The sequence below is a fragment of the Schistocerca serialis genome, chromosome 6, assembly GCF_023864345.2.
Source record: "Schistocerca serialis cubense isolate TAMUIC-IGC-003099 chromosome 6, iqSchSeri2.2, whole genome shotgun sequence".
Classification (NCBI taxonomy): domain Eukaryota; kingdom Metazoa; phylum Arthropoda; class Insecta; order Orthoptera; family Acrididae; genus Schistocerca; species Schistocerca serialis.
Window position 1 is genome coordinate 647,990,515 of NC_064643.1, and position 26,258 is coordinate 648,016,772.

A 26,258-nucleotide genomic window follows, 5' to 3' on the forward strand; every position below is an offset into this window, starting at 1 on the left:
TAAACATTGTATTGTACATTTAATTTCCTTCAATTAGATAAATGCCACTGTTATCCTTGGGTAATAACACCCAACTGCAACTGTGTCTGAGGTTAGCAAGAATCTAGCTGGAGTAGGCAGTGGGGGGTATGGATGAGGTGTGAGGCAGATTGGTGGAGTAATATCAGGGTAGAGATGGGGGAGGTGCTAGTGTCGCCTGTGGGCAGATGCAGGGATGGTGGAGACAGGAGAGGGCTGCTAGTTTCAGCATCAGGAGGTATTAGTGGGAGGATGTTTGGAACAGGACTTGCATTTAGGATTAATGCAGGGATATGAGCCATGAGGTAAGGGGTTGGGAGCAGGGCTGGAGCAGGAATGGACACGGATATTGCATACATTGGGTGGGCAGAAGGAGAGGTGTGTAGGATAGTGAGGAGGATGTTTCTCATTTCAAGGCATGATGAGTGGTAGTTGAAACACTAGCAGATTCCTGGGTCATACTGGATCATAAGAAGAGAGTTATTTTGAGACCAAACAACATGCATATGGGAATGATAGGTGACTGGAGAGAGAAGTCATGGGAAATCTGTTTCTGGACAACGTTCGGATGGTAACTTTGATCTGCGAAGGCCTCTGTGTGAACCATGAAATATTGAAGAGGGACTGTTCATCACTTCAGATGTGATGACCGTGGGTGGCTAGGCTATATGAAAGGAACCTCTTAGTGTAGAAGGGGTGGCAGCTGTTAAAAGTATTGGTGGTTGATAGGTTTGATACAGACGGGTGCACTGATGAAGCCATCCTTGAGGTGGAAGTTGACATTGAGTAAGATGGCTTGTTAGGCTGAGGAGGACCACTTGAAGTGAAAGGGGGAGAAGGAGTTGAGGTTCTATACATCTCAGGGGCAGTTTCAGTAAGGCCTTAGTGTCCATAGATGACACTGGCCATGTGTGTGTGAACTGTGCATGTATGTATGTGTGTGTTTTCTACTTCTGATAAAGGACATAGACCAAAGGTTGAACATTTCTAGCATTCTTTCATGGTGTTAGTCTACAACTCAATGCCTTCTCTATGTGGGGAGTAGCAATCTATCCTTGCCACATTACTGTTATTCCATAATAAGCTTTTAAGTGTTGCAAGAAAAATAAAGTAACATCAAAATTACAATGACTGCAAAATAAGACAAGTTTCATCGCTAAAGTATTGTTTTATAAAAAGTTATTGCGATATTCAAGGTGAAAGATAAAACTAAATAACTTGTAATGCAATAAAATATGCAAAATTAATTGCAGTAAGCTTAATAATAATGTTAAGTTTTGATTTGATTGCTATGAAATTGTAAATGTATGTGTAGCAGAGTCACTACTCCCCCCCCCCCCCCCCCTCTCCCAATTAATGAATTGTGGCCTTTGTACAGACGGAATGGCTTTCATGTCTCAATGCTGTAGACAGCCACCAACAATATCAGAGAACTACCTGTGTAGAGACAAGACAAATATATGGTTCCTGAACAGGGATACGAGCCTTTTCACTAGTTAAGGCAGCTAAAGTCTGGATGGTTGACTGATCTTTTCTTTTAACATCAGCCAACATGGCCTTGCTTGTTGGTACTGAGAATGGATGGAATCGAGGGAAACTATAGCCATTATATTTCCTGAGGATGTGCAGCTCTATTGTAGGCCTAAAAGATTTCATCATCTTCTTAGGTAAAATATCTCTGGATTAGAACTACTGTGAAGGATGTCATCACCTCCAAACACAAAGCTTGCATTTGACAGATCAAAGCACGGACTGTTAGATCTGTTAACTGGGGAAGTAGGTTAAAGAGAGCTCTCTGAGACTGCGATGTGTGTGCTAGTTGCGCTTGCGTGAGTGTATGTGTGCGTGTGTGTATGTGTGTCTATTGCTGACAAAGGCCTTAATGGCCGAAAGCTATGTTTGTGTGAATCTTATTATTGTGCCTATCGCGGCTCAGCATCTCCGCTATATGGTGAGTAGCAACTTTCCTTCTCTCGTATTGTTATATTCCATCCTAGATTTTCCATTGTTTGATTTTAATCTGCTTCCTCAGTATTTTCTGAATTTTGTTATTAAACCATCATGGGTCTTTTCCATCCTTAATCCACTATTCGGAACATACTTTTCCAGAGCCTGATGAACAATCACTTAATACCAGGGGTAGTTAATCTTTTTTATCTACTGATGACCTTTGTTTCTTTGTCAACATTAAGATTTTCTAACACCCCACTGGCTACACAGTAGGGAAGAAACTTTATGAAATTTATGGAGCTTTGTTAAAGTATATAATAACAACTAGTTACGAAGTACTTTGCCAAAAATTTACGAAAACCAATCAACAGTTTTTTTCAAACACCTACCAACCACTGCCCACCATAAAAGCTGCAATGCCAACTAGTGGGCAATTGGAACTACATTAACTTCACTGCTCTAAACTTTGTCCACAATATCTCTAAGTCAATCATAATGTAACTCAATGATGCCCATTCATTGTGTATGCAGGATGATAACACCTGCTTATCCGCTCTTTCCAGCCTAAAACCTCTCCCAGCCTTCTTAATGGATTTATTAACTGCCTTGTCTTTAAATGTCAAGAATAGGGATGAATGACAAATAACCTGATGCTAGATTGGTTGAAGGTTTTTGGAACAAATTACCAGGCTCCTTGCTCAACACAAGGAAAATTTTGGTGCTGGATTCTTTTAAGGGATGCCTAACCTAGGAAGTTAACGATGTTATATTAATGAACAACGAAGATCTGGTATCAACTCCTAGTGGTATGACACTATGAAAACATTACAACCACTTATCCCTCAGACTTGTTTCTAATTACAGGGTCAAAAATATTTCCATTGTGTGTGTTCTGTCCAACTAACTGCTCAACACTATTGAGCATAGACTTTCTTTGAATGATCCTACAACTGTTACAGTGGAATCACATCACTGGTAAAAAATGTGATGACTACCATGGTTTCACTAGGCCTCTTGGTTGCATCCAGATCCTTTGTACTCAGACTCAATTTCAACCTATACAGGACAATATTTTTGCCAACTGTAATTAACACATACCTTCCTACAGCATCTGATCTATCTTTCTGATATATGTTCCATGCCTTATTGAATATTTTGGAGATTTTTACTTCAGGTTTCACCCAGCTCTCCCTTCTGAATACAATCTGAGTATGACAGAGTTCCTGGAGGACGGTAATGCTTCAGCAATTTACTGTCAAAATTCTGACACTTGGAGTGTCTTTACCTGGCATGCTATCTACTTTCACTTGCTGGCTTGCTAGTTAGAGGCAGGAAATTGCAGTACCCAGTCAGCATCTCAGGCAGACTGCAGCTTTGTGCAGTGATTGATTGATATGTGGCATCAAAGTGAGTTAGGGCTTCTTGAGAAGCCATCAGCATTATCACCACCACCACCACCACCACCACCACCACCACCACTGTCGTCGTCTCATTCATACTGGCATAGAATGTTATCACTAACTGCTCAGTTTCTGGTCTTGACACAAGATGAAAAGGAACAGTGGTCACATGCTTTTCACCATCCCCTTGACATACAAACAGAACTCTGCCAATTTAAACTGTGGGCCACTGTCTAATACATTGGTGTGCAGAGCTCCATTTAAAGGCAAAGACTGTCATTCTTTCAGAATGAGATTTTCAATCTGCAGCAGAGTGTGTGCTGATATGAAACTTCTTGGCAGATTAAAACAGTGTGCCTGACTGAGACTCGAACTCGGGACCTTTGCCTTTTGCGGCCAAGTGCTCTACCAACTGAGGTACCCAAGCACAACTCACGATCCGTCCTCAGAGCTTCAGTTCTGCCAGTACCTCGTCTCCTACTTTCCAAACTTCACAGAAGCTCTTCTGTGAACCTTGCAGAACTAGCACTCCTGGAAGAAAGGATAGTGCAGAGACATGGCTTAGCCAAAGCCTGGTGGATGTTTCCAGAATGAGATTTTCACTCTGCAGCAGAGTACCGTATTTACTCAAATCTAAGCCACATCTGAAAAATGAGACTCGAACTCAAGGAAAAAAAAAAAAAAAATTCCCGAATCTAAGCCGCACCTGAAATTTGAGACTCGAAATTCAAGGGGAGAGAAAAGTTTTACACTGCACTTCCATATTAAAACAAAGTTGGTCCATTGTAACATGAGACACAATTGGGGTCGAATGGATGAAGATACAGCTACAGTAGTTTGGTTCGAGTCGTAAGCTTAAGAGTTAAGCTTTACCAAGTAACCATTGCTATGTGGCAGGCACTCCGTCCGTATTTATACGGGTACCATTCCTTTTTCACTTGCTTCGTCTGGTTTGAATCGATTGCTTATTTTGCTTTGATCTGATAAGTGCCGTTCTCTTTGTTTAGGTGTTTACATCACTCTTGGCTGAAAATGCATTATTGTAGTGTGTCATGCACTGTTTGTCACATTGTGATAAAGAGTGTTTACGACCTGTCGCCGATCGCGGCAGGGCTTGCTTTTGTGCGCGCTACCACGTCTTACATTTCAAAAAAGGAGAGGAATTGTCTCATAAGCAAAACAATGGCAAGAGACTGCTATTTGTTGTTACTTACACTGCTGCTTTCTTTGATAATGGCCAATAAGAATCAAATAATAGACTGCGTATGATAGAAGATGTTCTGAACGAGAGTTTAGCGAAAATTTTTCTCCATTTGAAAATCTTTGCACACGCCTATTTAGTACACTACATCCTGCACAGAAATTAGATTCATCTTAGATTTAAAAATCTAGTCAGTTGCCATGCTTCATTTCTGACTGTATCACTATTCAGCAAAAGAATAATACGAATATAAACATGACATGATACGTATATTCTTCCGCATTTGCCGTTGTCTCACTCTAGTTTCGTAGTTCATTTGGCAGACAGGATTTAAATGAGATAGCAGCAAACATGAAAGAATACATGGCATAATGTTTACATTCTTCTACCTTTTCTTTTAATTTATTTACTGACACAGAGGTTTTGGTGCCAGTATTTATCTTTGTGCCTACTAAGCATGCCTGTGTAGCACCACATATATTCGATGGCAGAAGTTAGTTGTGGCGGCACATACCAACATTTTTCAGAACTTCCGCTTACTTTGCACTCGATTATAAGCTGCAGGCAGTTTTTTGGATTACAAAAACTGGAAAAAAAGTGTGGCTTATATTTGAGTAAATATGGTAGGAGAAGAGATACTGGCAGAATTGAAGCTGTGAGGATGAGTCGTGAGTCGTGCTTGGGTAGCTCAGTTGGTAGAGCACTTGGCCGCGAAAGGCAAAGGTCCTGAGTCCGAGTCTCTGTCTGGAACACAGTTTTAATTTGCCAGGAAGTTTCATTGTCATTCTTGCCAGGATCATAACAGATGATGATGTTGACTACATCTGAGTGACACATTGAATCAGAGATAGTATGCATGACAACTAACCATATAATTACTTGAACAGGCCTGCAAAGTTGATATATATGCAGCCTGTAATGGAACTGACAAATAGACCTCATTTTGTTATATTATACACTAATTAAAGGAACTGGCAAATAGACCTCTTTTTGTTATATTATAGACTAACTAAAGTTGTGTTAAAAATCTTTTGCTTAATATGATATTAGGATAGGTGTTACGATCAGTAATCGATATTGAAATTGTACATTCTTTGTCACTTTGCCTGTGATCTTTGGTGAGCAACGGGTTTTTGGTCACTTGAGTTCTGGCCATGGTCGAGTGTAGTCATTTTCAAGTTCTGGCAATAAACGTGTTTTTTTTAAACAAGCTATGGAATCCTGCATCATGATTTGGTTAGTCCAGTGATAATCAAAAACACGCACCTTTTCTTGCACCCAGAGCAGCAAAGGAATCATCGCCTAGACAGTGTGACCACATGGACAACGGGTACTCAGCAGTATCAACAAAGGAGACATCGTGGCCAGCTTTACTAAGTAAATTATAGCCATTAGCCGCACCATAACGGTGTCCTTACGGAGATAACTTTTACAATGTAGTAGAGAGGTTCCATGATAAGTCCCAGAGCCTGTCAGGAGTTGAACACAGGGTGAAACATCACACTTGGCCAAACTGATTTCATGTGCCTCTTTGGCAGGCCACGATTACACTTTCAATATTGGTATAAATGCCTTGCCAATATACTGGGTACCTTATCAATGCCTTCATCTTCAGCATCTCTCAGAATGGCTCACATAATAGCTTGGAGAGGTGAGGTCAAAGCATAGTCAGGATCACAACCTGACAGCAAAACCCTTCTGTGGCTAGCAGAAGTACCCATGATGAACATTTTCTGTGGTTCATCTAAAAATGGGTCTGAAGTTCTGGTTCTTAATCTTTGAGCAGGTGCTCTGGCCAACAAAAATGCACATTATGCATGAGTTTGCACATCACTAGGTCGTGATCTGTAAACTTAATGACATCCCAGGCCTTCATGCTACATGGGTCTAGCCATGGCCATGCTCCGAGAACATGTTGGCCACAGTACAATAACATGCTGAATTCCTGTAAACAACATGGGCTTTTAATTCCATCAACTTTTGCCCATCAAATGCCTTCCATAGAGTAATTTAGCATGATTTCACAAGTTCTACACTGAATTTTGCTAACTCTGCAGTTCTGTATGTACAAAAAACAGAATCTTTACTAACTAAACTAAATTTGCCTATACGTGAGCGAAAACAGTGTATTGTAAACACAGCAGTATGACAAAGCTTTTAATGCATAAAAAGGAGTTCTTTCCCTGTATACAAACAATGTACTATGCAAGGACATTGCAATAAACCCCCAAACCATTATCCTCAACTCAAGGTTACTATCATACAATTGACTATTCTGTAAAACCTGTGCACACAACCACCCAATGCTGCCCTCTCCAGGCCCATCACTGGTCACTCTCACAAGATCAAAGACAGAGCAACTTATGGAACTACGCAGGTTGTTTATCAACTAAGTCATGTCCACCACACTGCTATTTATATGAGCCTGTACACCCGGTGACCACTAAACCAGCTGAGCACATGAATGGGCATGGATGGGAACTGTCTGCCTGGGGGACAACCATCCCAGTTGCTAAATATGCTCTACAGCATGACTCTAGGACATGTGTGCTATGCTGCACCAAAATGGCTGTTTTATCCTCTCTGTCAATATTAGTTTCCCTGAATTGCAGAGATGGCAACTTGCCCTATTACATATACTTGCATCCCAACACACTCCTGGAGTTAATGTCTGCTAACACATGACCCTCTTTTTCATGATACCTTTTGTATTATTATATTACATTTTTCATTTTTCTTATTTTTATATTTATCTTTATTTATTTTCTGCTTTGGATTTCTTTAAAATTTTTATTGAACTGTTCATTTGCTTTTCCCCTAATTAATCTCTACTTCTCAATTTCTCTTTATCCCTGAGCTGAAGCTGGCACAGTGCTATCTCTGACCTACTCTGATGTCCCCAGCTACCATTTTGTCTACCACAATCCCTACTACAGGTGGTTCCCTCTCATCCCGGGGTATCAATGACCTGCCCTTCCATTTCAGCCTTCCCTAACCTACCCCTTTCTCCTCTGTGAGAAGAGAACTACGAATTCTAAAAGCTAGGATAGTGTGTCATTTTTACTTTTATGTCTGTCCATGACCAACAACAGAAAAAGTAGGAAAACTGATTCACAAAAAGTGGCTAGAATTAACACTCAAAAACATGAACTACCATTACACACACTAAAATCTATCACCGTATGCTTTTCAAGTCGATAGTACGCTTTGCAGACAGTACACAGGCACATGATCTCGATCTCTTGACTACCATCACAACTGTTATGTGTGGTACTATGACTGTCAGGGACTTTCAAGATCCCATCACTGGAAGCAGTATGTGTGGTGCTCAGAAAATATGCAACAGACACAGAGGTGCAACAGACAGGTTGAAGATGGGTAACATGACAAGGTGGCAGAAATCACAAGTGAGTTCACACAAACCCCACAGCAAACAAACTCTTGGAAAATGAATATGTGGCAAAAGGAGTCAGATGCAGCAATAATGCACATGGCATACACAACTGACTGTCCAACATCTGGGAGTGGCTGGGAATGAGGCATGTTAACTCTAGTAAGGGCACAGTCCAATTCCTGAGTGATCACAGCTACTATACTGCCCATTTTTACAAATGGTTCAAATGGCTCTAAGCACTATGGGACTTAACATCAGAGGTCATCAGTCCCCTAAACTTGTTCTTGTTGTGGTCTTCAATCCAGAGACTGGTTTGATGTAGCTCTCCATGCTACTCTATCCTGTGCAATCTTCTTCATCTCCCAGTACCTACTGCAACCTACATCCTTCTGTATCTGTTTAGTGTATTCATCTCTTGGTCTCCCTCTATGATTTTTACCCTCCACGACGCCCTCCAGTACTAAATTGGTGACCCCTTGATGCCTCAGAAGATGTCCTACCAACCTATCCCTTCTTCTAGTCAAGTTGTGCCACAAATTTCTCTTCTCCTCAATTCTATTCAATACCTTCCTCATTAGTTATGTGATCTACCCATCTAATCTTCAGCATTCTTCTGTAGTACCACATTTTGAAAGCTTCTATTCTCTTCTTGTCTATACTATTTATCGTCCACGTTTCACTTCCATACATGGCTACACTCCATAAAATTACTTTGGGAAAAGACTTCCTGACACTTAAACCTATACTCGATGTTAACAAATTTCTCTTCTTCAGAAACGCTTTCCTTGCCATTGCCAGTCTACATTTTGTATCCTCTCTACTTCGACCATCATCAGTTATTTTTCTCCCCAAACAGCAACACTCCTTTACTACTTTAAGCATCTCATTTCCTAATCTAATTCCCTCAGCATCACCCGATTTAATTTGACTACATTCCGTTATCCTCATTTTGATTTTGTTGATGTTCATCTTATATCCTCCTTTCAAGACTGTCCATTCCGTTCAGCTGCTTTTCCAGGTCCTTTGCTATCTCTGACAGAACTACTATGTCATCAGTGAACCTCAAAGTTTTTATTTCTTCTCCATGGATTTCAATTCCTACTCTGAATTTTTCTTTTGTTTCCCTTACTGCTTGCTCAATATACAGATTGAATAACATTGGGGATAGGCTACAACCCTGTCTCACTCCCTTCCCAACCACTGCTTCCCTTTCATGCCCCTCGACTCTTGTAACTGCCAGTTTCTGTACAAATTGTAAATAGCCTTCCGCTCCATGTATTTGACCTCTGCCACCTTCAGAATTTGAAAGAGAGTATTCCAGTCATCATTGTCAAAAGCTTTCTCTAAGTCTACAAATGCTAGAAACGTAGGTTTGCCTTTCCTTAATCTATTTTCTAAGATAAGTCGTAGGGTCAGTGTTGCCTCACGTGTTCCAAAATTTCTACGAAATCCAAACTGATCTTCCCCAACGTCAGCTTCTACCACTTTTTCCATTTGTCTGTAAGGAATTCATGTTAGTATTTTGCAGCCATGGCTTATTAAACTGATAGGTCGGTAATTTTCATATCTGTCAACACCTGCTTTCTTTGGGATTGGAATTATTGTACTCTTCTTGAAGTCTGAGGGTATTTCGCCTGTCTCATACATCTTGTTCACCATATGGTAGAGTTTTGTCAGGACTGGCTCTCCCAAGGCTACCAGTAGTTCTAATGGAATGTTGTCTACTCCCAGGGCCTTTTTTCAACTTAGGTCTTTCAATGCTCTGTCAAACTCTTCACACAGTATTATATCTCCCATTTCATCTTCATCTACATCCTCTTCCATTTCCATAATACTGTCCTCAAGAACCTCGCCCTTGTATAGACCCTCTGTATACTCCTTCCACCTTCCTGCTTTCCCTTCTTTGCTTAGAACTAGGTTTCCATCTGAGCTCTAGATATTCATGCAAGTGATTCTGTTTTCTCCAAAGGTCCCTTTAATTTTCCCGTAGGTAGACTTAGAACTACGTACACCTAACTAACCTAAGGACATCACACACATCCATGCCTGAGGCAGGATTCGAACATGTGACCGTAGCAGCAGCGCACTTCCAGACCAAAATGCCTAGAGCCCCTCGGCCACAGCAGCCAGCCCATTTTTACAGTATGAACCTCGATCACAAGTCTGACTCGACATGCAGATAATACAGGTCCTCACACAACATGCTCTTTGACAGTCAAATCTTGAACTATGAAAGACAGCTGTATATGACACACAAAGATTCATACGTACCACAAGGAAAATACAACAAAATTATCTGCTGGTGTCCCACCCCCCTTCAAATATTTTTTTTTGGGGATGGGGCGTGGAGAGGGGGGAGAGGGGGGACGGGTGAGGGGGGGTGGGGGGCGATCGGTAAGCCGTGTTGACCAAAACGATATGCAACTATCTCCACATTATCAATTTGGGCTCTAGGTGTGCACTACAAGCAACATTAAAAACCACTTAAAACTGTCATCCACACCTGCAATGGAACCTGGATCAGTGATGTTGGGTGTCCACCGCCAAGTGCAGGATTTGTGTGACACCTGATGATTATCGCAGAGGAGTGTGCAGCGGCCAGATTACAGTACTTGTCTCAGGCATGCACCTCAAGTTCAGGAGAGCGAGAAGGAGGGCTGCACTATGGTTGTGCTGGCTGAAGTGGCAGTCTTCAAATGGGAAAATGGTCTCTTAAATCTAGAAAGACAACCAGTCTAAGGGAAGAACACCCCAACTAAAAATCACTTGATTTTTGAGGTTGGTAGCTGAATTGATGGGTCTGCAGCCCATCACTAAATTAAAAAAATATGTGGAATATTCAAACTCAAAGAGACCAAGAAAAATGGCAAAGGGCAGAGGTGCTGTACAAATAGGACATAAAGCTAGAGGAGGAGTATCCATAGCAACTATAAAGAAGCTAAAAAAAAAAAAAAAATTATAAAATCCTGGGATCACATCAAATACAGACTTGCAAATGGATATCAGTGTGAGAAATCATTATTTGGTAATCACAGCAGCATATGTCCCCAACTGACGATGCTGTTACTACTGGGTAAGACAATTTGTTGATTTTACAACTTTGGAAAGGATGGCCCGGAATGTGTTTCTAATTGGCACTCTAAATAGCAGAATGGATTCAAAATTAAATGATACAGTAGGGTAGAACATTACAGAAACTTCCTTGTGCTTACTAATGGTGAAATACAAATTTATTTATGTGAATAACACAAATTAACAATTGTTAACCTTCTGATAGGTGCACGTATGTGTCACATACGCAGCGACAATGTTTGTTACCTTTTCTTGGGAAGTGGGAGGGACAGATTAATAACTTCTTTTTGTCTGACCGACAGCATAGTAGGGAGTCAAAATTTTTATGAATAGCTCCCAGTCCCCTAATGGGGACCTGTATACTGTTGCTAATATCAATACTACATTATCTAGCTGAAGTTCACATGCACAAACCTCAAAGTGCTGATCAACACAAAATTTGCTTACTTCTACAGTTTTGCACTTATACCCTTGTTTTTATGAAAATGGCAGCTTCTCCTTTATCCATCCTAGATCTGCAAGTGTAAGATGCTAAATTATACCCATTTATACTGACACTATCCATCCCCACAGTTACATGGTGTTCAGACAGACAGAATATATCAATCACATTCTTATTTTTGAGATCATCTAAACACACTGATAGCTCATATACTTTATTTTTTATTCCCCTGATATTTTGATGAAGTAAGCTGATACTGATCTTAGCTTTTCCACTATTTACTGCACATGAGTTTCTTATATTCTACTTATCTTGATTGATGGCTGTCTGGACTTTGGCTCTAACCTAAGGAACTTGTCTGCCTGGACCCTTTAACCACAGGGAGGCAACACTTGTTTCACATGTGCCAAAAAAAGTATATCCAGCCTTCATAATGATGGAAAAATCGACGAAGTAACAGGTGATATCAAGAAACCAGAAATTATAACTTTTTACAATCACACAAAAGGAGACATTGACACTGTCAACAAGCTTTGAGGGCCTTTCAACATTGTGAGAAACACAAAGCAATGGCCTCCAGTGGTGAAACACCAGCAATAATCTCAAGAGGACAAAATACCTCAGACATCTTTCAAACCAACTTGTGCAGGAACATGTAAAAAGGAGAAGTACTAAAGTAACTGGAGACCTCTGTACACAAGTTCTAAATGTGCTGCACACAGATGATGAACACAAACAGAAAAATGGAAGAGGAGAAGAAGATCAACCTCAGGAGCCTCTGAAGAAAAGATGTCGACCATGTTTAGTTAGCAAGAAAATGAGAATCACCCCATTTTAAAAGTGAAATATGTGGACAGTTTATTTGTTTACAGCACTCAAGAAACGTTTGCAATGATTGTATTTCAGCTTTTAAATAATCACCCATTTCAAATGTGAGGTATATGAATGGTATGTTTTGTTTACATCATTCAAGAAACGTTTATATTGAATGTATTTCAACTTTTAAATAACTTTAGTATATTGAGAAATCAAAATTTCAAGCACATTCCTGTATAAATTTGACATTCGAACATGGAAAGTAAGTATCAGTACCTCGAGAAGCTGTGGTAAGAAAATGTGTGTTTTGAAACATAACTTTATTTTTAAATAATTTTTTTTACCTTGCTTTTGTTTGTATAACCCATGAATAATACCTAATATTACTTTTATGATAAAAATGTAATGTTTAAAAAGAAAAAGTTTATTAACAACAAGTGGTATCTGCAAGATACGCACGACCGCCCTTGCCCGACTAGAAGGCGCGTCTATCAGAGGGGTATTTACACCAACGTATTCACAACTGTTCATGAGTGCAACAAACAAATAACTTAAAATCAATCGTTGATTGCACACTGCAAAACATAAGAACAAAAGTAACTTACAGATAAAGTATCACTGCCAAGTAACATGCTCAATGAAACTTAGAACATACTAAGAAAGAACTGCAACAATATTGAAGAGAAGGTAACTGAAAGAAATGTGCAACGAGATTAACATAAATGACACTTTAGTCAAATACAACAATTACACTAAGGTTATTGCAATTCTTGATGGTCCCTTGAACATTACAAAATATGGGACTTGGTTCTAAATAGGGAAATAGGGTGCATGATCACCATGGATTGCAAAAGCAGCACTGTGACGTGCTCCCACGCTGGCCAAGATGTTGATAAGAAGTCCTGGTGGTGAAGTGTTCCATTGCTTCACCAGGGCGGTTGACAACTGGTGGATGGTTGCTGGTGCATGTGGTTGGGACGCAGTATATCTTCCCAAAGCATGCCACACATACTCAGGTACTGTCTCTGGCTGAGCCAGATGCTGCTGCCTGCCCTGTTTCAGAGGATGATTCTCAGCCTTCAAGGTCCAGGCAATCGCAGAGAGTGGGCTTATTGGTAGTTGGGAGCTCCAATGTTAGGCACGTAATGGGGACCCTTAGGGATATGGCGGCTAAGGAGGGGAAGAAATCCAGTGTGCACTCTGTGTGCATTCCGGGTGGAGTCATTCATGATGTGGAAAGGGTCCTTCCAGATGCCATGAAGCGCACAGGGTGCAGCCAGCTGCAGGTGGTGGCACATGTCGGCACTAATGACGCATGTCGCTTTGGATCTGAGGAAATTCCCTCTGGATTCTAGCGGCTATCCGATTTGGTGAAAGTTGCCGGTCTTGCTTACGAGATGAAGGCAGAGTTCACCATCTGCAGCATCATTGACAGAACCGACTGTGGACCTATGGTGCAGAGCCGGGTGGAGGGTCTGAATCAGAGGCTCAGACGGTTTTGCGATCGTGTTGGCTGCAGATTCATTGACTTGCACCATAGGGTGGTGGGGTTTCGCGTTCCGCTGAATAGATCAGGAGTTCACTACACTCAGCTGGCGGCTACACGGGTAGCGGAGGCTGTGTGGCGTGGACTGGGTGGTTTTTAGGTTAGAAGGCCTTGGGAAAGTATGGGGTGGGCTGCAATCTCAAAGGGTGCGTGGCAAATACAGGACGTGCTTGGATCAAGGAACAGTCGGAATTGTAGTTGTAAATTGTTGTAGTTGTGCTGGAAAAGTCCCTGAGCTTCAAGCGCTAATAGAAAGCACAGAAGCTGAAATCATTATAGGTACAGAAAGCTGGCTAAAGCCTGAAATAAGTTCTGCAGAAATTTTTACGAAGTCTCAGGCGGTGTTCAGGAAAGATAGATTAGGCAGAATTGGTGGTGGAGTGTTTGTGTTTGTCAGTAGTGGTTTATCGTGTAGTGAAGTCAAAGTAGATACTCCGTGCGAATTGGTATGGGTGGAGGTTATACTTAACAGCCAAACTAAGTTAATAATTGGCTCCTTCTACAGACCCCCAGACTCCGATGATATAGTTGCTGAACAGTTCAGAGAAAATTTGAGTTTCGTAACAAATAAATACGCCACTCATACGGTTATAGTTGGTGGGGACTTCAACCTTCCCTCGATATGTTGGCAAAAATACTTGTTCAAAACCGGTGGTAGGCCGAAAACATCTTCCGAGATTGCCCTAAATGCTTTCTCCAAAAACAGTTAGTCCACGAACCCACGCGAATTGTAAATGGTTGCGAAAACACACTTGACCTCTTAGCCACAAACAACCCCGAGCTAATAAGGAGCATCATGACTGATACAGGGATTAGTGATCACAAGGTCATTGTAGCTAGGCTCGATACCATTTCTTCCAAATCCACCAGAAACAAACGCAAAATAATTTTATTTAAAAAAGCAGATAAAGTGTCACTAGAAGCCTTCGTAACAGACAATCTCCATTCCTTGCAAACTGACTATGCAAATGTAGGCCAGATGTGGCTCAAATTCAAAGATATAGTAGCAACAGCAATTGAGAGATTCATACCTCATAAATTGGTAAGAGATGGAACTGATCCCCCATGGTACGCAAAACAGGTCCGAACGCTGTTGTAGAGGCAACGGAAAAAGCATGCGAAGTTCAGAAGAACACAAAATCCCGAAGATTCGCTAAAATTTACAGACACGCAAAATTTGGCATGGACTTCAATGCGAGATGCCTATAATAGGTTCCGCAACGAAACATTGTCTCGAAATTTGGTAGACAATCCGAAGAAATTCTTGTCGTATGTAAAGTACACAAGCAGCAAGACGCAGTCAATACCTTCGCTGCGCAGTGCCGATGATACTGTTACTGACGACTGTGCCACTAAAGCGGAGTTATTGAACGCAGTTTTCCGAAATTCCTTCACCAGGGAAGACGAATGGAATATTCCAGAATTTGAAACACGAATAGCTGCTAGCATGAGTTTCTTAGAAGTAGATACCTTAGGGGTTGCGAAGCAACTCAAATCGCTTGATACGGGCAAGTCTTCAGGTCAAGATTGTATACCGATTAGGTTCCTTTCAGATTATGCTGATACAATAGCTCCCTACTTAGCAATCATATACAACCGCTCGCTCACCAATAGATCTGTACCTACAGATTGGAAAATTGCGCAGGTCGCACCAGTGTTTAAGAAGGGTAGTAGGGGTAATCCTTCGAACTACAGACCTATATCATTGATGTCGGTTTGCAGTAGGGTTTTGGAGCATATACTGTATTCAAACATTATGAATCACCTCGAAGGGAACGATCTATTGATACGTAATCAGCATGGTTTCAGAAAACATCGTTCTTGTGCAACGCAGCTAGCTCTTTATTCGCACGAAGTAATGGCCGCTATCGACAGGGGATCTCAAGTTGATTCCGTATTTCTAGATTTCCGGAAAGCTTTTGACACTGTTCCTCACAAGCGACTTCTAATCAAGCTGTGGGCCTACGGGGTATCGTCTCAGTTGTGTGACTGGATTCGTGATTTCTTGTCAGGAAGGTCGCAGTTCACAGTAATAGATGGCAAATCATCGAGTAAAACTGAAGTGATATCAGGTGTTCCCCAGGGAAGCGTCCTGGGACCTCTGCTGTTCCTGATCTATATAAATGACCTGGGTGACAATCTGAGCAGTTCTCTTAGGTTGTTCGCAGATGATGCTGTAATTTACCGTCTAGTAAGGTCATCCGAAGACCAGTATCAGTTGCAAAGCGATTTAGAAAAGATTGCTGTATGGTGTGGCAGGTGGCAGTTGATGCTAAATAATGAAAAGTGTGAGGTGATCCACATGAGTTCCAAAAGAAATCCATTTGTATTCGATTACTCAATAAATAGTACAATTCTCAAGGCTGTCAATTCAGCTAAGTACCTGGGTGTTAAAATTATGAACAACTTCAGTTGGAAAGACCACATGGATAATGTTGTGGGGAAGGCGAGCCAAAGGTTGCGTTTCATTGGCAGGACACTTAGAAGATGCAACAAGTCCACTAAAGAGACAGCTTACACTACACTCATTCGTCCTCTGTTAGAATATTGCTGCGCGGTGTGGGATCCTTACCAGGTGAGATTGACGGAGGACATCGAAAGGGTGCAAAAAAAGGGCAGCTCGTTTTGTATCATCACGTAATAGGGGAGAGAGTGTGGCAGATATGACACGCGAGTTGGGGTGGAAGTCATTAAAGCAAAGACATTTTTTGTCGTGGCGAGATCTATTTACGAAATTTCAGTCACCAACTTTCTCTTCCGAATGCGAAAATATTTTGTTGAGCCCAACCTACATAGGTAGGAATGATCATCAAAATAAAATAAGAGAAATCAGAGCTCGAACAGAAAGGTTTAGGTGTTCGTTTTTCCCGCGCGCTGTTTGGGAGTGGAATGGTAGAGAGATTGTAAGATTGTGGTTCGATGAACCCTCTGCCAAGCACTTAAATGTGAATTGTAGAGTAATCACGTAGATGTAGATGCACTCGGAAGGATTTAAGTCGGGAACAGCAGCCCAGTCCAGTAGCCGGATATCATCTCATTCCAACGAAGTTGTTTGATGTGGTTGTGCATCACCACCACCACCACCACCACCCATAAAAATGAAGTCAGGAGCAAATGCAACTGTGGAAAGACAGTCATGGAAGGAACACAGTGACACAATAATGCTGAGTCGCAAGTGTACAGGTTCGAAGATTGGGAGGTGAATATTCCCATGCAGCAGTATGTCGCCCCATGCCATAACACCTGGACCACCAAAATAATCATGTTGCAAAATGTTACGGGGTGCATTGCACGTTTCCACTTCATGCTATATGAGGGAACAGAGAGTATTGTGGAACATGATACTTTCAGTGGCCCAGGTGTTATGAGGCATAATGTTGCATGGGCTTATAGACCTCACCAGTCAGTGTTATTGTGACCCTGTACTCTTTCCTTGTGTGTGTCTTTTCAGGGGTGTTTTTGATGCCGACTTAATTTTTATGGATGTTAGTGCACGAGTGCAATGTGGAGCACCTCCTGGGACGAAACAATATTCAGCGAATGGACTGGACTGCCTGTTTCTCCAACTTACATTCCACCAAGCACATGTGGGGTGTGTTCGTGAGACCTACTGCAGCACGTCCACATGCACCAACCACCATACAATACTTGTCAACTCCACTGGTGAAGAAATGGAGCACCTTACCACAAGAACTACTAACCTTATGGCTAATATGGGAGCACATTGCAGAGCATGCAGCCCAATCAGTCGTGATCACACGACCTATTAAGAATGGCATCCCGCCTTTAGTAACGGCCAAGGGCAATCGGGAATCACAGCGACTTGAGGGTAATTACTGTCTTTGAATGAAACAGGCACTTTAAAAGTAATCAGTTGTAGTGACTACATTCCAACTGCTTAACCTGCTGATTTTTGAAAGATGATGAGGCCTGTAACACAGTTTTAATATAGTTCTTCCATTTAAAGTGTCATCTGGATCCAGTTTTACGCATCAGACAATTTGCATCAAGTTCACCAAAAAATAACATAGTTGACTCACACAAAATACTTTTAAAATATGTTTATTGTATCACAACACAGGTAAAACTGACGTGGGCTAATACCCAAAAATTGACGTAAGACTGACAAAATACTAACTCTATACTAACTGTTTGAAAACTGACCCCCTGTGGTTACACTATAGGTCCTCATATAAGAGCCAAGAATTACATCAATTTATGTACTGTTTAAATTGAAAATAATTAAACTTATAATTGAGATTTATATGCTTTCACAAAACTGGGTGCACATTTTGGTTTAGCAATTCATGACAATACTTCTGACATAGTTAGCCTGTCAAAACATCATTGTTCTTTTATTAAAATTTCACAAAATATACATTGATAACAATACTTCAATAATTTCTGTTAATTATTTTACAATCACAGTTTAACTTTTGTTCCTAACATGAATCCTGTATCTTTATAATGGGTTCCATTTTACTTGCTTTTACACTTCTGTGCATTAATTCCACAAAGGATAATTTCAAGCTATGTTTACATTATGTTTGGCACATTTTGGTTTAGCTTCATCATAAGTCAATTAGTTTTCATAGATATGGTGAGCTAGCAATGCTACAATTTAAAATTCTGCACATACATAATTTTGTGTAAACATCGTTTGATAGTATTGTAATCTCCGATATGCATGGAATTGTAAACTGCATTTTATACAGTTCTGTTCTCCTGCATTACAATTTCTTTTCATCTCACTGATATTTCTTTCAGTTGCTTTCTGTACTACACTTTAGTAGTTCTTCCTCTGTACAGTTCTCATTTTATCGAGTTACGTTACTTGGCAGTGACACACCACGCAAAAGTTGCTGTGCTTTCATCCTTAAGTTTTACACACCAGTGCAACATTGTTAGTGTCTCAGATCATTTCTTATTCATAGCAAGAACCTGTTTTCCTTAAAAACGAAACTTACACTGTAAAGGAGCAGCTGACAAAAATTGAACTCAATTAAATAATATCAGTTGTAATATTGAAGAGTTGAGAAATGGCTCAGCTAAATTCTTGTAGCATGTGAGGCCAGTTATAAAACTGGAGAGAATAAGAGAAGATAAGCAAATTAAATGACACAAATTAATGGCAAATGGAAAACCTAAATGCTTGTCAAAACTAGCAAAACTCCTGAACTCAGCAGTTTTAGAAATGCTGGCAGAAATGTTTAACGGATGTTTAAAAGGTGAAGAACCATCAAATGAATTGGGGGGGGGGGGGGGGGGGGTGAGGGGAGGGGAGCAATTATTCCATTCATACTTAAAAAAGAAGCTGGCACGATTGTGCAAACAATACAGGAACTAGCATACAACAGCTCAATTGCAAGGAAAAGTAATAATGCATAAAACAGAAGTGCAAATAACAGTGTCAGAGGAACAGAATGGGTTAAGAGCAGGACCTCATGAACACATGGCACATCCACTCTCAAACACCTAATTGAAATAAAGCTGAAAAGAGGAGCGATTCTTCACTTAACATTTATTGATTTGCAGAAGGCAAACAATACAGTTCAACTAAGTAACTTGTGGTTGGCAGTGCAAAATTTTGATATTGGTAACAGGTATGTCCAGGTAATAAGAAACTTATGAGGATTGCAATAGTATAGTTTAAGTGGGTAAGAAAACTTCCCATGAATTCTCCACAAATAAGGATCTAAGACAATGGTGCTCATTACCACCAACTTTCTTTAAAGAATAAAGTTTCGCAGAACTGGAAGAAGAAATGTTGTGGAATGAGAATCCCTGTAGGAGTTGAAATACTGTATGCTTTACTCTTCACAAATGACTTGGTCCCGATAGTGGGAGACAAATATGACTTCACTTACACTTTCAGGAAGAAGACTCAAAAAGCAGGTGAAGATGAATAAGAAGACTTGAATGTAGGATCCTGCAAAATTAAAAATCTCTGCACATTTAAATACTTGAACATCATTTTTATAACAAATGGAAGAAGAACGTAAGACATCACAATTGAAACGGTGCAAGGAAAAAGAGTGATTGGCCAACTTAATTCCTTACTATAGAGTGCAAGTCAATCGTAAAGAATATCACCGTAAAAGACTCTGAAACATGGGAGCTAACAAAAAAAAGCAGTAAATAAATTGATGACTCTCGAGTTGGTTTTTTGTGAACAAGTTGTCCCATCTCCAGATTGGAACACATTCCGAAATGAAAGAATCCAGGAAATTATAGGAGAAATTGACAACATTCTCAATGTCATAGGCAGCAAAATATTAACTTGGTACAGTCACCTCCACAAATGGATGATAAATGGTAGCCAAAAGGAATCTACGATTGACACCAGCTGAGTGAAAAAAAAAAAAATATGGAAGACCACCTACAAGATCGATGCAAGATTTTAATGATATGATGAAAGTGCGCGGGAACCTTCAGGAAGAAGACTGGATGAACAAGGAACTACAAAAGTTGAAAATGAGAAGACAATGGCCATCATAAAAAAAGCTGTACTTATGTTGGCCAGTCCCTATCTATCAAGTGTAACTTGAAGGCTGTGCAGTATTAGGAGAATCTGCCCCAAAACCATTTTCTAGCTTACAGTCAACATTTCGGTGATGCATTCAAGGTGGTAATGTATGTGCAAACTTTACCCACCTTGGGGACACCTTCCTCTAGAAGGCAGCAATCAACAGTATGGAATTGTCTGAGATATCTGACGATATCAACTCCACTGAATGGACTTAGAATTAGTTGAAAATTGCTGTGCCTCATTGCAGGAATCTTCTTTGCACTGGATGACCTCAGGAGGAGCAACATGCAAAGGAGAACTGATCCGTGCACATTTCAATGCACATGATGGAGCAACTCAAGATTGAATGTTATCCACCAGCAGATTTTGATTCCACAGCTGTGCACTTCTGAGCAGACTGCCTTTATTTTGCTCACTGTTTTGTGTTTATTTCACAGCGAAGATTTTAAAAAATTTTTAAATTTTTTTTTTAATAAGATTTATTACTTGTTCCCTTGAATCAGAGCCCACATTCATTTGCAGATGTCCAGGTGGCACAATTTTTTTTTATGCAGTTTAGTCAGTGCTGTGAAATAAAAGCCAAGAAGCACACAGTATGAAGAGGAACATTTTAGTCATGCAGTAAAAAAGAAGAAGAAGAAGAAGAAGAAGAAGAAAAACAAGAAGAAGAAGACGGCTTGGTCTGTGAAGAAGTACCAATAGCATTGAGATGTTATAGGTCCAATTCCCTATGATATACAGAAGAAAAAGATTGTTTCCGTAGTGGTGGTGCTCTATTATAAATTTTAAAAAAAATCTGTGCCATAGCACAAGGAACCAAAACACACTGCAAAAAACAGTTTGCAATTACTCTGAAATAAGGCTGACAACTGTTGCACATCAGCCATACAACCACGATACCTATAAAGAAAGACTTTTTGTGTGTTCATCTCTGTTTTCAAAGGAACAGTACCAAATGCAAAAACTAATGAAGCAACAGTAAAATATGAAGAGAGTCAACTTGGGTGAAATTTTATGAAAGTAATTTAAAGTGCTGAAAAACACACATCAAAAGAGGAAAATAGGTTTCAAAATGGGAAAAAGTAAATAGTGAGACTGAGATTGAGCTGGACTCCAACCTCTGCTAGCAACAAGAGGGTTATCTTCAGACCATAAAAAATTAGAAACAAACATCACATTCTTAAGAAGAACTGGTTTTAACTCTACAAGAATCAAATTCTAGAAATGTAGTAGGCTTGCAAAATGTATACAGTATCACTAAGAATGACACTTAATCAATACCAGCATCAAATAAATGACCTGGATCCCTTATACGGTGAACCTGAAATAAATATCGAGAAAAGGAAGAGCCCACTTAATATATTTTATGATACTTATAACCATTGAGGAAAAAGAACATTTTTATTTAGAGATCTGATGAAATTAACAATTTATATGCTGATGTGTACATCTCCCAATTTTCTTGCAGAAATATGCATACTCTTCTTACTAAGTTCTATATAAAAGCATGGTAAATGAAAAAAAAAAATCTGACATTTTGTATATTTTGTCCATATGTTCAAATCATCAACTATTAATTTTTCTGCAGCAAGGCAACAACATTTCTTGTTTCTTTTAACTGTATGATATTTCCCGTATCATACTTAATGAAAATTTATTCCAGTGCCACAAAGTCCATCTTACCTCTCCAAGAGTAGCCCGCCTTTTATCAGTATCAAATTGATGATCAAAATCATCTGATTCATCTTTATCTGCATCTAGAATGTCCTCATCATCAAATTCCTCAAACATATAATAGTCGCCAGAGCGAATTGCTGAAAATGAAAATTATTATTTTATGACTTGCTCATCAGAGAAGCATCCACACAGTAAAAACACCTTGATCAGAAACAAAATAGGAAGATATTGTCCACATCACACTGAAAAATACAGTGTGTCTGACAGAACAACACTATACACTGCAAGATTTGAATTGACTGTACTTATGCTAATAGAAAAACTATGATATAGTTGTCTGTCATGAGGAAAGTAATAAAGAGAGTCTCAAAAGCTGAGATGATATTAGCAGATTGCTGGCATGGACTATTTACTGCAAGACTTTACTTTGATAAATTATGACATATAATTTATCTACAATATAGATTTTTTAATTAACAATAAGAAACAACAAAAAACATCTTTTGAACATTGTATAACATTTGCCAATATTTAAATGGTGTATTTTTAATTACATCTGAAGTAAAACTTGGCTAATTATTCGCAAACAGTTTGCAGCTGACTCTTGTCATCAGCATAAATAATTTAGCGTCTTAAGTTAAATTAGCTTTCTACAGGCCACTAAATAACTGCAAAAAAACAAGCTAGGTTATGAAGCAGCAAAAATTATAGTTACCTAACCAGATTTTGTACAATTTTCCTACATATAACACATAGGTTAGCAGTACAGTATATGCAATACACCAAGTTATGACAGCAAAATTATAGTTACATAACCAAATTTTGTAGAATTTTCCTACATATAACACATAGGTTAGCAGTACATGCAAGAATGTCTTTATGTTAATTGCATGTACAACATTAGAAACATTGAAAGCATGATGGCTACATAGAGCAGACAATCAAATAAGGAAGTGTTACACACAACAACATTTATTGTTAAAAGAGAGTGAGATAAGCCTTTGCAAAAGTTGTCTGAAATTTGAAAATATACATCAGCAATTTTATATATACACATCTTAACTCCAAATATCTTCAATTACTGTAAGAAGAGACAAAATTATAGCACCTTGAGAAAACAGTGATCTTGTTTAGCAGCTCTGTGAACAAAGAGCAGTCTAGATCATGTATTTTTACTGTAATGATTAGGTATGGCCACATCTTCAGATCCAAAATCACATTATCTCTCACAGCAGCTGATTCTTCTGGCTGCTCTCACCCTATCCCTATTTTAGATCTTAGAATGGCTTAATTCAGTTGAAACTGGTCTTTCCAATACAAATAAGTGATGTAGACTGTGCTTTGTTCATAAAATTTAATTAATGTGTTAGAACTGCATTTTAACTGTGAAGATAAAACTACCACACTCATCACAGAGGAAAAAATATGGTAAACATATAGATTTCTAGAATTAATACACAAAGGTTCCCCTCTAATGGAGCAAGACAAATCACATAATCAGAGCATGAAGGAAATAACCACGCCACTAATTTAATAAGTATCAGAAAGAACATACGATGGTCTTTAAACAGGCAATATCAGAATATATTTGTTCTTTATTTTCTGTGCATAATGTTCACCAAACAAGAGCCTGGTAAACTTGTTTTTATTTATCCGTGGACATGCAACTCATCAGCAGTTGCAGACTGCCTATCTAACAGCTTCTAGGGGCAACAAAAATTTGATTTTCAATATTTCACGCAATTATTGACCGATTTACAAATTTAAAATGTTGTCATAATTTACTCATTAAGCGTGTATACATTAGAAGTTTAATTCAATACGACAAATATAAAATTTAAAAACTGTGTTTTTTTACCTTGAGGCGGCATAATCGATGGCACACAAATACCCAGACTTCATTCACGCAATATCTTAGAATGAAAGCATTTAGTAAACTTCCCACAAACTTTACACAAAATGTGAGGCCCCCACAAAACTGTTTCTTGCTAATATCCCCCACCCCCTTTTCCACAAAACGACTAAACGAACAATGTTTATCCCTTATTACATTTTTGCAACATCTGACACAATGTTTTAATTATTACTTCTTTATTACCGTCTATTTGTAACACAATTTGCAGACAGTATCTAAATACATCACAGAATGTACCTACAAAATTAGATCATCGTATGACACACATTTCGAGGGATACGATGTCATAAACACTGAGGTGTAAGAATAACTAGCTTTTGCTTAAAATGAAACACATACTACCCAGATTATATTGAGCCAGTATTTCATAATGAAAGCCCTTAATGACTTCCAAGAAACTTCCTGCATCATTTCAACCATTTTCCAAACTTTTCTTGCTTACATGGTTAACATCAGATATTAAACACATTAACTCGTTTGTAACATAATCAGATGTTTGAAGCTGTTTAATACATGAGAGTTTGATTCTTGAAAGAATAAAGGCATTTACTGGAGTATTGCTAATTCAATGCTTAGTTCTTTACAAATCATAATACAAGAAACAACATACTGCTGTATAATTCCAGTTTATTCTGAATGTATGGAATGATTCGTGTCATTGACCTGTCATAGATTACGTTTGTCCAACTGTTGTTTCAGCAGTACACACATTACTGTAATATTTGTTAAGGGTAACTGATATACCACGCTTTGTTAGTATTTGGTAATGAATACAAAATTGCATACTGCTTTGTGTCTTCAGTTACTCATTCTTCAAAAGGGTATAGCATGATTCTGAAAGTTCAGAGTTTTGCTTTGTTCCCAACATTAAAATTCACAACAAAGTGCCACTTTTACAATATCTCTTTCGATTTTCATTCCTGGGGCCTTTAATTGGTCAACCAGGCTTTCAGATTCCACTCTTAATTTTGCTCTTCACCATTTCATTTCTACATGTCATCAAGCACTTAACATAAAGAAATGTTTCTCTCTTAGTCGCATATTATTATAGGTAGTACATACTACTTGAGGTTGCGCTTTGCTCAGATATTATTGTTTTGAAAGATGAACCTGTCACTGAAATATTGACTGTAAGACTAGAATATAAGTTGGAAAATCTTCTCCAAGTTCTGTGCAGACTTCAAGTTACCCTAGATAGAGCAGTGTTGCCCAAAATTGGTACAGGATACCAGTCCAAAACTGATCCCCCACCCCGCTGAACTTCAGGGACTGCATGTGTGAGACAAATATTGGTACCTGGCCCTCCTGCACAATTCTTTATGATGATGAGTAGATTAAAACTGTGTGCTGGATGAGGTTCAAGTACCAGTCCCCTAGATGACTGCTAAAAGTAAGCTATTTCATCTGCCCACTCTTCTGGAAGGTACTAAATTGGTATGCAGTCTGGACCAGAAGAATTTTCTTTACTAAGCGACTTAATTTTCTTCACTGCAAAAAGAGCATCTACTTCCAAATTGTTCATGTTGGCAGCTATCTCAATTCACATAATGGAATATTTTCTGCATTTTCTTTGGTGAAGAAATTACAGAAAAAAACATATAGAAACTCAGCTGTATTGACACTGTCATCGAGAGCGTTATAACTGCTATCACAACAAGGTTTTGATTGCGTCTTGCTGCTGGTATATTTTACATACAGATTTCAAGACAGAGTTTAGTTATGGAAACTTTTAAAAGCATCTGGCACAGAAGACCACACTAAGCTTCGAGCACTTGTAAACGGCCATTGATTTGAGAGATTTTGCATTTTTTTAAATATGCACTGCACTTTTCATTGTTTTTGGAACACTGTCCTGGTGATAATTGGCACGAGGGATATGGGAGCATGATACCTATGAATTGAATAGTGGAAAATCAGGATGGAACGTGATAATATTGTGAAATGGATAGGCATTACTCCTCATACAGCAGAGATGCTGAGTTGCAGATAGGCACAAAAAACGACTGTCTTGGCACAACATCCATAGACTATGGTTATGTTGGTCATGTGTGTAGGAGTTAAATTTGTGTGTGTGTGTGTGTGTGTGTGTGTGTGTGTGTGTGTGTTTGTGTGTGTGTGTGTTTTGTAACAGCTGGTATATAATGTCAATATAATGGAAGGAAACATTCCACGTGGGAAAAATTATATATAAAAACAAAGATGAGGTGACTTACCGAACAAAAGCGCTGGCAGGTCGATAGACACACAAACAAACACAAACATACACACAAAATTCAAGCTTTCGCAACAAACTGTTGC

At 39.2% G+C, this 26,258-nt stretch overlaps 1 protein-coding gene across 1 annotated transcript in view; it reads right to left on the reverse strand.

Moving 5' to 3' along the window:
* Window positions 1-26,258, reverse strand: part of LOC126485089 (piezo-type mechanosensitive ion channel component) — a 699,946-nt gene that overhangs the window by 246,245 nt on the left and 427,443 nt on the right. Inside the window, exon 29 of the mRNA XM_050108694.1 lies at window positions 22,052-22,182. Coding sequence (XP_049964651.1) covers window positions 22,052-22,182 — 131 coding nt within the window. The remainder of the gene's footprint in view (window positions 1-22,051; window positions 22,183-26,258) is intronic.